Source organism: Alexandromys fortis, unplaced genomic scaffold, assembly GCF_014885135.2.
Source record: "Alexandromys fortis isolate MF-2015 unplaced genomic scaffold, M_Fortis_MF-2015_v1.1 scaffold_192, whole genome shotgun sequence".
In the NCBI taxonomy this organism is placed as follows: Eukaryota; Metazoa; Chordata; class Mammalia; order Rodentia; family Cricetidae; genus Alexandromys; species Alexandromys fortis.
In genome coordinates this window covers 2,827,083-2,841,240 of record NW_026068071.1, presented here as the reverse complement: position 1 = coordinate 2,841,240, position 14,158 = coordinate 2,827,083, and the positions used below count along the sequence as shown (strand labels likewise).

The window sequence follows — 14,158 nt, the reverse complement described above, 5'->3', positions numbered from 1 at the left end:
AGGTTGTACTAGCATGTTCCTTAGAAGTTCTGAAGCATGGTTGAATGGCTGAGCAGCAAGGTACCAGAATTTGAAGCCTGTAGGCTCTAAGGAGTGCATTCCAATTCGTTATACTTTCGGGAATGGTGGATATGCGCAGTCATATCAAATTGGAAGGCTTTACTAAATACTGACACCCAGGTCCTACTCCTAGACACTTGTCACTGACACAGGTGGGACATAAGAATTAGAACTTTTGAAGTTCTGATGTGTACATGGATTGAGAACCCACAGGTAGGTGATCCAAGCTACTGTAGTCATTGAAAGGAGTACAGTGAGTTTGAGCTGATTAGGCAGGACCAGGATGACAATAACACCATTGATCTGGACAGTGAAAGGGTTTTTAAGAGAAAATGGTCATGATGCTCATATAGGTCATTGGACATACTCCTCTAAATACCATCCCCATAGTCTATTTGTAGCCTCTGCTCTGGCAGAACCACCAGGAAGCAGATTCAGGTGCTTTTTGACAATTGGGTGGTAGTCGGGCAGAGTTCGCTGCTTAGAGGAAGACTGACAGCTGCTTGGTTGAGCTCTGTTCCCTGCATTAAAAAAAGACTGCATTTATTGGTGATGGTGTTAGAAGCCTTGCTGTTTACATGCATGTTGGTATGACCACAGGGCAAGTAAGCTTCTCTACCACTGCATTTCCTGAATATCTGCTGTAAACTGGTACAGAAAATAAAACTGGGAAGGCAAGACTTGGGCACTCACATAGACAGGCATTGGTCCATCACTACATGAAATCCATAGGGGCTCCCATAAAGAAGTATTCTTTATTTTCCTCTTTGAAACCACACCTTTCCCTTGACTCACACAGCAGGGCTTGGTGAATGTTGGCTTGCCCTTCTACCAGGAATGAGTCTCTTTTTCCAGAAAGCCATTTTACTAAAACCAGAAATAAATAGCAAATGTGAATGATTGCTAAACAATGAAACATACTGAAGGCAATACCTGCTTTTATAAGCATCTTACCTAATATCAAATTGTAGTTGGTATGGATAGCACAGAAGTATGGTTGATCTGATCAGTGTAGAAAGTCAATGTGGTTAAGTTGACAAGCATGAAAAAAGACCAGGTTGGCAGTTTTGTTTGCTTCGTTTTGGTTTCGGTTGTGGTTTTGTCTTTGTTTTCCCTTAACTCTCTTCTCTAGGTCAAGAGTTTTAAATGCCTGGGAGAAGTTAAAAAAAAAAAAAAAAAGAATCCCATTTGGGATACACAGTGAATGAATATAAAATGTCTCATAACTTGTTTCTGAATATCATTTTTTGGTGCAGCTTTATCGTAGTGACAGTGACAGTTCAACACTGCCCAGGAAGTCCCACTTTGTTCGAAATACTTTGGAGAGGCGAACCCTTCGCTACAAACAGGTGTGTGCTACAGAAACTAATATGGAGTCTATATTCACTCTGTTGTATTTGTATAATCCTCTTTATAAACGTATTATTTTAGCAAATGGTTAAAGCCACATTAATTAAACGACAATATTTTTATTTCTTTGTAACTTCTTTATAAAATGTAATAGTGGCATAGTGCTATTAACATTTCTTGATTCTATATCACTTGTGATCATTATTTTCTTAGTTGTAGTAAATGAATAATCATTTCTACATGATGTTATTTTTCATTTTTGACAGAAAATTATATAAAGGGTTGGCAAACTTGGGCTTCTTTTTATGATTTATTTTTACTTTCAATTATGTGTATATGTGTGGGAGTATGTCACGGGTGGGAATATGTGCGTAGGTGAGTGTACATGCTGTAGAATCCTGGGAAGGGTGCCTGATGCCCTGGAGACTGAGTTATAGGCAGTTGTAAGCCATCTGGCATGGGTACTGGGAACACAATTCAGGTTCTTTACAAGAGCAGTACATGGTGCTCAATATTTAACATCTCTCCAACCTCTAGATCTGAGTTTCTCAGCATACAGCATGCTTCTACAAAGAACTGCCCTATAGCTTTCATTGCTTTTACTTGCCAAGGTTTTTTTCTTCTCTTTCTACCATGCCAGCTTTAAAAGTTATAGTTTGTAAGGTATTAGGTAAGTCCCTGTCTTTTCTGGGCAAGCATCCTTTGGAATAAATATTTTTAAAAATCCAAGATTCCCATGTGATATTGGTATACAGATTAGTTTCAGACTGAGAAATCTAAGAAAGCATATGATTGTGCTGCAGAAGCTGTGTCTGAACAGCAGCAGCATGAATATTGTGAACTGAGTCATTCTTTGTTACTGTCCTATGCTCTCTTGTTGAGTACCATCCTTGACCTTGACCCTTTGGATGCCAGAAACACCAGACTTTCCTGTTTTTATGTATTTAGTATTTCCCCTCTGTCTTAAACATTACTTAATTTTTAAGGTCACTTTTGTGTATTGCCAGTTGTACTTTTCAGATGTAAGTCAAAAATGAAATCTAAAAACCAAAGAAAATGCACATTTTGCTGCTTTGGACATACATTTTGAAATGGCATTTCTAAGTATGTTCATTTTTTATCCTGTCAGCTCCATATATAAGGGTCTGTTGCTGTATATATTTACAAATACAGTTGTAGGCCATTATTAAAGAAAAAGGTTTGTTGTTCCTAATTTTAATATTGAAGTAGAGATTTAATCTTGCCAGAATCTTTTTGTTGTTGTTTGTTTGTTTTGTTTTGTTTTGTTTTTTTTGAGACAAGGTTTCTTTGTAGCTTTGGAACCTGTCCAGGAACTAGCTCTTGTAGAACAGACTGGCCGTAAACTCACAGAGATCCACCTGCCTCTGCCTCCCTAGTGCTAGGATTAAAGGTGTGCACCGCCACTGCCTGGCTCCAGAATCTAGTTTTTTTTTTTTTAATGTGGATTTGGGATAGGTTGTGCTTAAAGAAATTCTTGTATCATAGCCATCTCCTGTTAATTGTGGAAGAACCTTCCAGAAAGTGATGCCTGCACCAGCCTTATGCCGTGTGCAAGCTCAATGGTGCCCCCTGCCTGCTTTCCACAGCCCTGCAGGTCATCTCTGGCAGAGCTCATGGCCCGTACCTCCCTGGACCTGGAGCTGGACCTCCAGGCCTCCAGGACTCGGCAGCGGCAGCTGAATGAGGAGATTGGAACCCTCCGGGATCTGAGGCAGCGTCTGGAAGATGCCCAGCTGCGGGGCCAGACTGACCTCCCACACTGGGTGCTCCGAGATGAGCGGTTCCGTAGCCTACTGAAGGAAGCAGAAAGACAGGTAAGAGGACCAAGGGCCTGCTCTAGACTCCTTTTAGAACTCCCCAGCAGTTTTTATCCATGATTGCCTACCTGAGCTCTAGTTGTGAGTGTTCCTATAATGATGTAGTAATTGAAAAGATCCTGGGACTTGTTTTATGACATTCTCCCCTACTATGAACATTTATGGTGGTACCAGTGGACACCTAGAGGTTCTCTCAGGTGAGTGTAGGGCCCCTAGGTCCTCCCTGCCTTGTGTGAAGAATGTCCTGGGGCCACATTCTGGCAGGCCTGGTTTCAGCCACTGCAACCACCTACAGGCATTTCTGTGAAGATTTCCTATGGTTACAGAAAGGGCTGGCTTTTCTTCAGGATCTTTGTGGCTGGTGTTGCATCTTCTGGACTCCAAGCATAGAAGTGAAGGCAGTCATTATTGGGTGTGTGTGTGGGGGGGGATTTCTAGATAGGGTTTTTCTGTGTAACAGACAAGGCTGGCCTCAAACTCAGAGATTCACCTGACTCTGCCTCCTGGCTGCTGGGATCAAAGGCCTGTGCCACCACTGCCTGGCCATTCTTTTTTTTTTTTTTCTAGGTAGCAGTAGAAAGTCTTGCTCATTAAATGTTTCTGTTGCAGACAAGACAGACCAAACTTGACTACCATCAAGAACAAGTAGCTGAGAAGATGCTGAAGAAGGCTTCCAAAGAGATCTACCAGCTGAGAGGGCAGAACCATAAGGAGCCTATCCAAGTGCAGACCTTTAGGTAGGGGGGAAGTGGACCCTGTGCCCAATATTACAGCTCACTGCTTTCCTATCACATGGCACATCACATAGGTTAATACAAAAGGCACAGTCATCAGGTATCTACTGTAAGCAGCATGTCCTGCCACTAATAACATTTTGGTGTTTTCTTCTAATTTTTATATTTTATACTTTTTTATGTCACCTGTAATCATAATGTGGAAGTCTGTTGTTTAAAAATTAAAATATCCCAGGATGCTACATACTCTGTTAACTTATTTGAACATAATGTTTTATCTATAATTCACCCAGTTGTTCTATTTTAGTAACCAGATGCTGCTTTCTGAACATTTGCTACTGTCGGTAACTAATTTGCATACATACACACATCCTTGTCACCTTTCCTTTTTAATTAACTAAAACAAAATCTACAAACTGCAAAAATGTATATCATATAATTTAGTGATCAAGACTTGTTGTCACAGGATCAAGCTTTTGTCAACATGTACTTTTCCACATTAGAATCACTATTGTCTTGGATTTTAATTGCATAGATTGGGTTTACCTGTAAAAGCAAGTAAAGTTTTTATGGAAGAATTAATTGCACCATTCTATCTGTATTCTTTGTGGCTGTAAAAAATTATAGTGAAATTCAAAAAGTATAAAATGAACACATTGAAAACAAAGAAGTTAATAGCATTTGCTGCATCAATAATGTCATGCTGCTACGACTCCCTCCATTTGGTTTTTAAACACTGTCATCATCCCCAAAGAAAAGTGCTTCATATCCTCTTGGTGGTCAAGCCCATCCCCCTCTGAGCCCTGCCAAGGAGCAGTGAGCAGCATGCTCCATGTCTCTCTGCATTTGCATCCTCTGCACATTTCCTATTAATGGGATCATGCCCCATGTAGTTTTCTGAGTCTTGCTCATTGCATTTAGCATCAGGTTTCTGCAGGTCATCCATATTGTAACATTTGCCTCTGTCAGCCCTTTTTATTGCTAAATGCTATGTTTGACTTTCAGCCTTAATGTTTTGAAATCTTTAATATTCATATTCTTGACATAACTACATTTAGTATAACTTCTTACTCTAAATTTGATTTAGAACTCATTCATACTAATTTGAATTAATTCATATTAATTTCTTAATAGAACAAGTATTTCCTGTGCACCTACTACATTCTAATTAGTATTTTAGCCACTAAAGATAAGCACACCAGAAGGCTTTAAATCACTGGTGATTTAAGTTCAGCCCTCCCCTACACACCTTTGCTACTGGTGATTGATTCTAGGGCCTGGTATAAACTAGACATACTCTGCCACTGAGCTACAACCATAGCCTTTTAAGAACCACTTCTAACATATAATTCTTTCCAATCCTAGGGAGAAGATAGCATTTTTTACGAGACCAAGGATTAACATACCTCCTCTCCCAGCTGACGACGTTTGATGTAGTGCATTGTGCACATGAAGTATTTATCTGCCTGTTTTATTTTCATGAAGTTCTTAGATTAGCTAAATTTGTCTTTAAAATATTTGTGCAAAGCTATTAATATACACATTTTGTAAAAAACATATATCTATACATATATATTTTATAATAGTGACGGCAACAGGGCTTGGTTTTTCCTTGTTGTGAAATCGACATCTCTGAAGACAGGTTATTTTATAAAAGATCAACTATCATGTTAAGAGTGTACAGTTTTTACGCTGTTTTATTTGACTTAAAGGCTGGAAGACAGAAACGAAGTGAGTTCAGGCAAATTCACTGTATTGTAATTTATTTATAGTACTTTTTTCCTTGAAGGAAAATACTGACTTTAAGGTGTATTTTAAGACTGAAATTTTGTTCTTCAGTATTTGTCATGCAGTAGAATGGAACTTGGGGCCGGTTTTGTTTCTGACACCTGAAACGCAAACACTATGTGCTGAATTTGTCACATGTATCAGTTTCTCATAGGTGCATTTACCATGTATATTGTACACTTTCACTTTCTGTGTGTTATGTTAAAATATCAACTGCAGTGGTTCAGTCATACTATGCAAGCTGTGTATGCATTGTAGGGCTCAGTGTGCTGGGCACTGATGGCTCCTTAGTGCTGTGTTATCATCTAATGCATCTTTCTGTGCTTACCATAAGTCTGAAGCTGGCAACAGAGCCTCCGGCATCCCAGGTTTCAGCCTACCTGTCCACTGGTGACTGGTGGCTGTTCACATTGCTTACATTTGTCACAGCATGTGCAGCTACCTTTGCCACCTCTGACTGGTCTGACAGACAGCAGGGTGGGAATACTTTCCCACTGCCCTACTGTTTTGTGAAGGAAAGTGAAAAGAACGAATACAGCAGCTACTAAAGGCAGAGACGTAACCTTTGAAGGTGCTTTTTGTGTGTGTGGAGAGAAGGGCATGTGGGTAACATGGCTTACCCAGCAAGTCATTTCAGGAGAATATTTGAGTTCCATCAGAATGCTTCTCTCATATTGGAGTGAACCAATATTCCTCGTGGAATCTTAGAGCTAGCTAATGAGGGAAAATTTAATGGAATAAAAATATGCCATGATTCTTATAAATGCCAAACAATTTAGTTTGCCTAGCACACATTTATTCTACATAAATGTGTTTTCTTTCTGAGGCCTTGAATGAATAAATGAAGTAATCACAGGAAATGTCAAAGAAAACAGAACTCTCTTCCTAGATCTTCCTGTCCCTCCTTGGAAATGCCCCCTTTTAATCAGGTCTCCTTTCTCATCCTATAACCTCTTCCCTTGTATAACCTACTTTCATTTTTTGATTTATTAAAAATGAATTTTGTAAAAGCATTTCATTGACATGTGACCAATCACAGACAATGGAATTTGTCAGTGGTGGTAAGACTGAAAACCTTGTTTTATACAGTTGTCATCTCTTGCTATGCATTCTTGTTTCTAGCCTTGCTTCCCCATCCCCACCAATTTCCTTTTTGTACGAACCTATAATAGCGGTAGAGACCCAAGGTGCCAATCTTAAAGCACTGCCAGTAGCAAGCAGCATTACTCGGCAGACTCACTCCCATGCCTGCAGAATATTAGGACCTTAACCTCCAGCCAGAGCCAACTTTGGCTGACACTGCCTCACAGAGACAACTCTTCCCAGCCCACTCTCTACCTGGAATGAGGTAGCTTTTCTACCAGCTCAAATTAGGGAGCAGCTGTGGAAAACCTACTGTGCCAATACCAAAAAAAACTAAAAAAAAAAAAACAGACATACTTCTCAGAAATATCACTGCCTACCTTATACCAATTTCTGTGGGGAACATTGTCTTCCTACTCATGCCCGATAGGAAATACATGCAGCCCCTGCTTTGGAATCAGTCTAGGGAGGAGCACCTGCGTTTGACACCTTTCCCTAATATCTCTCCCTGCCATCTGGCTTTGCAAAGGTGAATTGTCCAGGTGTGTTAGTTATAGGGACTGTTTGCTGCATGTTAGCTGTTACCAGACATGGTACCCAACACCCTCACTTGCTTCCTTCTAGCAGCTGCCAACATCTTAAAACGACCATGCCCAGAATATATTACCCACTTCAGACAAATGAAAAGCTGTGGGCTTTAGGGGTTTGGGGGAGGTTTCCATCTGCTGTGTGAGTTTGTATGTATGCTTAGCCTGGTGAGAAAGAAAACTACTGTCTCTGGGCAGCTCTGGTCAAGCAACAACACAAATTCTGCCACTAGGGTCTCTGAAACAGCACCAAGTATAAAAGGGAATTTGGTTTTTCTGCTTTATCTAATAATTGCATTGTCAGACTTTGGTGATTATTGCTGAAATAAGTAACCTTGTGTTGTGGGAATAAGTTAGAATCAGTATTCATCTCTTTGTTTTGTCTCTGTTTTCTATGATTGTGTCATCTGTATCGTTTGAAAGTATTTCTTCTATAAAATTAAACTAACCTGCCTTAAGAACAAACTAAAATGTGTGGGTTGTGGTTTTTTGAGAATATATAATTTAATGGAGTCTTTTAAATAAATGAAAAAATGGTGCCGGGAATTTAGATCAGTGGTAGAGTACATATTTCACTCTTCCAGGATTGACTGTTTCAACTCAGAAGAAGCCACTCCCCAACTGTAGTCAAATCTGGAAGCTTGATCACACTAAAGTTCATTTTCATTTCTTTCCTTTTCTGAGAGGGGTGACTGGTAAGATTTCCATACGATCACCATCTCATGACTTACAATATCTTGTACTTTTTTGTAAAGTCAACTACTGTTGATAAGACCTAGAGCCAGTGGTCCCCTAAAGATTAGTTAATGGTAATCTTCTGAGTCTAGCTTGTTTGTTTGTTTTTGTTTGTTTTAATCCTGAATTGAAATAGTTAAAGGAGAAGCTTACCTGTTTGGATACCCTGTGAAAACAGTTTCCGTGGGAAAGGCATGATAAATGCTTGATTTTTTTTCCTACTGGTTTTCAAAAAAGCAAATCATACTACCACTATACGGTGGTAAGCAATTTGTTTTTGTTGTTTATTTCTGAGATCTTTACCGTCATTATTACATGTATGTGAAACTGCCTAGTGTTTCACTGCACTGGATTTGTCCCTAGTGCTCAAATTCACCCATCTTTGACTTGAGAAATCTGCCCAGCTTCTGTGTCCTTCTATTCTGAGCCTAGTAGTCTGAAATGGCCTCATCACCACTGTCCTGCACAACTCATTGCCCCAGGACTGGACCTAACCATTTTCTCAGGGCAACATATTTTGTTATTAGAGGTCTTTATTGCTACTAGGCTGGTCATTACTTCTAGATTATTTTTTTAATTAATTTATTCATAATATATGCCTGCAGGCCAGAAGAGGGCACCAGATTTCATTACAGATGGCTGTGAGCGACCATGCGGTTGCTGGGAATTGAACTCAAGATGTCTGGAAAAGCAGCCAATGCTCTTAACTACTGAGCTGGTTCTGCAGATCCTATTTTTAGATTTTTAAAAATGGTTTCCTAGGGGAAAATGAATGGCAGTGCTAGAATATCGCACCACTACTTATTTATTTTAACCTATATCATGCAAATGCATGCACACAAGTTTGAGAATAAGACCAACAATTCTACTGACAATAGAATTACTAGAAACATGAGCTCCCTGCTGATGCAAAATTTCCAATCAAGCCAAATTAAGAAATATCCAGGTTTAATGGGAGTTATGCGCTCTTGGCCCCCCCCCCCCCAGGGGGAACCAGGAAGCCTCAGGAACAAGGAGACCACGCATTCCTCTTTGGGGAGCTCATTTAAATACCCTGGGGAAAAAAGTGGTCCTGACCCCTCCCTCCCCGGGGATGGAGTCAGGACCTGGCCTGCTGGGATTTGGAGTCCAGACCAGGTCTGGGGGCTGGGATAGATGTGAGGGGCTGGGACCTAAGCTCCCAACTTGACAGAAACCATTTGGGATTTTTTCTGCAGTCTCTTCAACCTTGAAGTATGTCTTGCTAGGAATGTAAAGTCAACTTACTTTAAAAATTTTTATAACTATCTAAAATATTGACATAATTCCAAAGACAAATATGCAATGTGAAGTCTATCCAAAGAAGACTTATTTTTATTTTTGCCCTTTTGCCTTCTTTTCTTTCTTTATAGATAATCATTTTTAAAATCTTTTATTTGTATTGCTTGTGGACACACACTTATCTGCACACAAATAAATATATACAGATAAGTACACATGAATATAAGTACCCAAATATGTGCATAATTACATTTGAGTCTTTTCCCTTTCACAGTAACATTCTACACTTATTTTTTTATTTTTTACAGCATTATATTCTCTTTTTATTATTTTATTTTATTACTTAAAAAAAACCAACCCAAATTCCCACTCCGTCCCCTTCTCTCACTCCCTTCAGAGACCCTTCCACTCCACCCCCTCCAATCCTAAGAGAGGACAAGGCACCCTGCCCTGTGGCAAGTCCAAGGCCCTCTCTATTACATCTAGGTTGAGCAAGGTATACATCCAAAGAGAATAGGATCCCAAAAAGCCAGTACATGTAGTAGAGACAAATTCCAGTGCCACTGTCAGTGGCCCCTCTGCCCCAGCCATACAACTGTCAACCACATTCAGAGGGACTAATTTGATTCTATGCTTGTTCATTCCCAGTTCAGTTGGAGTCGGTGAGCTCCCATTAGCTCAGGCAAACTGTCTCAGTGGGTGAACTCACTTGATTTTTTAATATAAAAATATATCTGAGAGACTGTAAGTGTAGCTCAGCAGTAAACCAGCTGTGTCACATACATAAGGCTGACAGTTTAATCCCCAACTCTGCAGACAGTGTGTGCTCATGCTGGCGCACACACACATGCATGCAATTGCTCAGGCACACACATACACAAACCCACATGCACACCTCTGTAGTGGTTGTTCTAACAGCTTTCCTCTAATCACTTTCCTAATCCCCATGTCACTTAGTTTGTATTACTGTCTCCAGTAGGAACACGTGTCATTAGATTTTAGGTCACATGGCTAATCCATGATGATCCCAGCTTGAGATTTTTATTTATTTACTTTTGCAAAGACTCTTTCTAAGCAAGGTTACATTTTCGGGTTCTAAGATGAGATAACTTTTGGGTCACCCAAACAAAACCATTTAAGCCGGTGTATAGCCATGTATAGGGGTGGAGGCCTGTAATCACTTGAAAGATATGAGAAAAGAGAAGCCTGAACTTAAAACCCATCTGTTCTACATAGTAAATCTGAGGCTGATCTGAGCTATATAAACCATGTCTCTAAAAAGACCAGTCAACCCAGTACAGCCTGCTTCCTGACAAATTTAAATCTGACCTACATGCAAAATACATTCTTCCGACTCCCATTTCTGTCACAGTAGTATGTGCATAGAGTATTATTCATCCCCCTTCCCTTTTTTAAATTTTGCACACTGAATTGGTGGATATGAGTTTATCCAGCATCCTCGGATTGTTTCAGTCTTCTGCTATTAAAAAATAAACTTTCCAGGCGATGGTGGTGCACACATACCAACATGTGCATATATCACCCAAACTTCAAAATGAATTTAGAAAACTACAACTGGATGTAAACCCAACATCTGGGTTTCTGCCATTAAATTAAGATATTGCTATGGTGGTAAATTACACATACACACATACATATACTTATTCACACATACATGTTAATACCTAATACATATTCTATTGAAAACTTTTACATGCCTTTTAGTTTTTAAAAAAGTTATTTTATGCTTTTAATTATTTTGTTCATGTGCATGACTACATATAGCATGCATGTGGTACCCACAGAGGCTAGAAGAGGTCATCAGCCCCCTGGGACTGGATTTTCAGGTTACTGTTAGCTATGATAGGGATGTTGGGAATTGAACCTGAGTGTTTTGGAAGAGCAATCAGTGCTTTTTACCACAGAGCCATTTCTTTAGCTCTCTTGTGTTGACAAAGGTTTCTGTCCCACCAGGTCTCATAGCTGTCCAGTCCCAATGAAACACACAGAGGTCTACATTAATCATAAACTAGCTGACCTACTTGCTCGGGCTTCTTATTAACTCTTACATCCTACATTAACCCATAATTCTTATCTGTGTCAGCCATGTGGCTTGGTATCCTTTATTAGTGAGGCATTCTCATCTTGCTTCCTCTGCATCTGGGTTATGACTGCAGACTGAACCTTTCCTCTTCTGCATCTGGGTTACAACTGCAGACTGAACCTTTCCTCTTCCTAGAATTCTCCTGTTTTGGTTGCTTTGCCTATACTTCCTGCCTGGCTATTGGCCAATCAGCATTTTGTGAAATTAATACAAGACTGTTGGAGGAAGGCTGTTTGTTGGTTCCTGGCTGCCCGGCTAGATTAGACCCCAAAATAATCACAGAAACTGTATTAATTAAATCCTGTTTGGCCCATTGGTTTTAGCTTCTTATTAGCTAACTCTTATATTAATTTAACCCATTTCTAATAATCTGTATACTGCCATGTGGTTGTGGCTTACTGGGTTAAGTTCCCAGTGTCTGTCTTGGGTGGCTCCATGGCTTCTTTCTGACTCCCCCTTCCTTTCTTCCAGCATCCAGCCTAGCTTTCTCCACTTAGTTCTGTTCTTCCCGCCATAGGCTCAAAGCAGTTATTTATTTATTAACCAATAAAAGCAACACGTAGACAGAAGGACCTCCCACACCACAAGACCAATGTCCCAGAGCAATTCTTCCCCACCCCATTTTTCAAAACAAGAACTCTGAAACCAATTTCCTTTGTTTAGCTTTTTCCTGACCATTATCCATAACAACTTGTAACTAGTACTTTAAACAAAGACAAACATCCATAATCCATTATTGGGGAGTGTAGGCATAGTTTTCTAGGCTACTTCCTGCTGATTGGGGCACTGAAAATCTTATGGAGACCAAAAGAAAATTTAGAATCATGATCAAGTCCTGACTGGAGAATTCAGCCAGCAGTCTTGAAACTGTTCTGCATGTAGAACTCAGAGGAAACTACAACAGAGGTCTTCTGAAATGTTAGATAATATGGACCATCTGCTCCTACTGGAAATTCTTCAGTGGGTCTTTCTTGATCAAAACTGATTTTTCTTAACCCATAATGAATCCACAGCCTCTCATTTCCTGTGAAAACAAAAGCAAAACCTCTTGTCCATAGTAACATATCTTTTGACTTAAATAGTGAGGTCAAGTCATTTTCAAAATATATATGTTGGATTAATCCAGGAGCATTTGTAACCAAAACTCTTTTAGCAGCTGTTGTTCCTTCCTCAGCTGTCAAACAACTTATAGACAACATAATAACATACAGTATCCAGACTTTCTGTGTATTTTCCATCTTTATATGGCTTTATTTTAAACTATATTTCTTTTCTTTTTCTTTTTAATTCTTGGTTATTTTGAGACCATGTTTCTCTGTGTATTTTTGGCTGTCCTGGCACTCTGTATAGCAGGTTGTCCTTGAACTCACAGAGATCCGCCTGCCTCTGTCTTCCAAGTGTTGGGCTTAAAGGTGTGTGCCACCACACCCATCTACTCTTTTTCTTTCTTTTTGAAGGACTTTATCCCTTTTCTCTCCCAAGCATGCATTGATTTTTAAACACACTGCAAACAATTTAAATGTTTTTTTCATTTATGAATCTATCTTTACTGTATATCTCTCTTTTTCTGACCACAGGAGTCTTTAATTTGCTAAGCAATATGGCTAGGATTAAAGCCATGGCTTTGATGGCTAGATCAACAACATTCTGTAGCTTTCTGAGGGTCTAGCCTCAGGACAGAGGTACCAGCCAAAGCCATGTTTATTTGCTACAACTCTATGGAGTTTCAAGGTCCCTGCCACCACCAAGAAGCATGCTGTCACTATTCTTAAACACCATTCAGGTGTTTGGTGGTGGGGCCTCTTAAAAGAGCTGCAAGGCTTTTGCAGCTAAAGTTGAATCAGAAAGCCTCTCTTAAATGAGATGCACTTACCTCTAGCAAACAGTGCAAACCTGAGAAAATGCTGCTATCAAAAAGCCATGCTTAACTTTGGTTTGTTGTTTGTTTGTTTGTTTATTTATTTATTTTTGCATCTAGAATTCCTTCCAAACTCTCTCAGGCTTTGTGTGGATATAGTTGTCCATGTTGGTACCATTTTGTTGACAGAGGTTTCTACCCTGCCTGATCCTGCAGCTGTTCAGCCCCAAAGAAACACACAGAGGTCTACATTAATTAGAAACTGGTTGTCCTATTAGCTTAGGCTTCTTATTAACTAATCTTTACATCTTAAATTAATTCATTATTCTTGTCTGTGTTAGTCATGTGGCTTGATACCTTTTATCAGTGAGGAATTCTCATCTTGCTTCCTCTGTGTCGACTGCAGACTCAGCTTTTCCTCTTTCCAGAAGTCTCCTGTTCTGGTCACCCTGCCTCTACATTTTGCCTGGTCACCCCACCTATACTTCCTGCCTGGCTACTGGCTGATGACTGTTTTATTAAAATAATACAACTGACAAATCTTTACAAAGTACAAGACCATTGTCCCAAAGCATTCTATTTATTTGTTTATTTATTTATTTTATTGAGAAAAGGGAAAAAAAAGTTTCCACCTACTCCCAGCCTCCCATTTCCCTCTCCCTCCCCCACTCCTCTCCCCCTCCCCCCCACTCCTCTCCCCCTCCCTCTCCAATCCAAAGAGCAGTCAGGGTTCCCTGCCCTGTGGAAAGTCCAAAGTCCTC

General features: G+C 39.8%; 1 protein-coding gene across 4 annotated transcripts in view; it reads left to right on the top strand.

The window, feature by feature from the left end:
* Wwc3 (WWC family member 3) overlaps positions 1–7,911 on the top strand; it is a 108,370-nt gene extending 100,459 nt beyond the window's left edge. For all 4 annotated transcript variants that reach the window (XM_050121011.1, XM_050121012.1, XM_050121010.1 and 1 more), the window contains 4 exons: positions 1,317–1,409; positions 3,018–3,245; positions 3,858–3,985; positions 5,348–7,911. In XM_050121011.1, the coding sequence (XP_049976968.1) occupies positions 1,317–1,409; positions 3,018–3,245; positions 3,858–3,985; positions 5,348–5,414 (516 nt within the window). In that variant the 3' untranslated portion in view covers positions 5,415–7,911. The remainder of the gene's footprint in view (positions 1–1,316; positions 1,410–3,017; positions 3,246–3,857; positions 3,986–5,347) is intronic.
* The last annotated feature ends 6,247 nt before the right edge of the window (positions 7,912–14,158 follow it).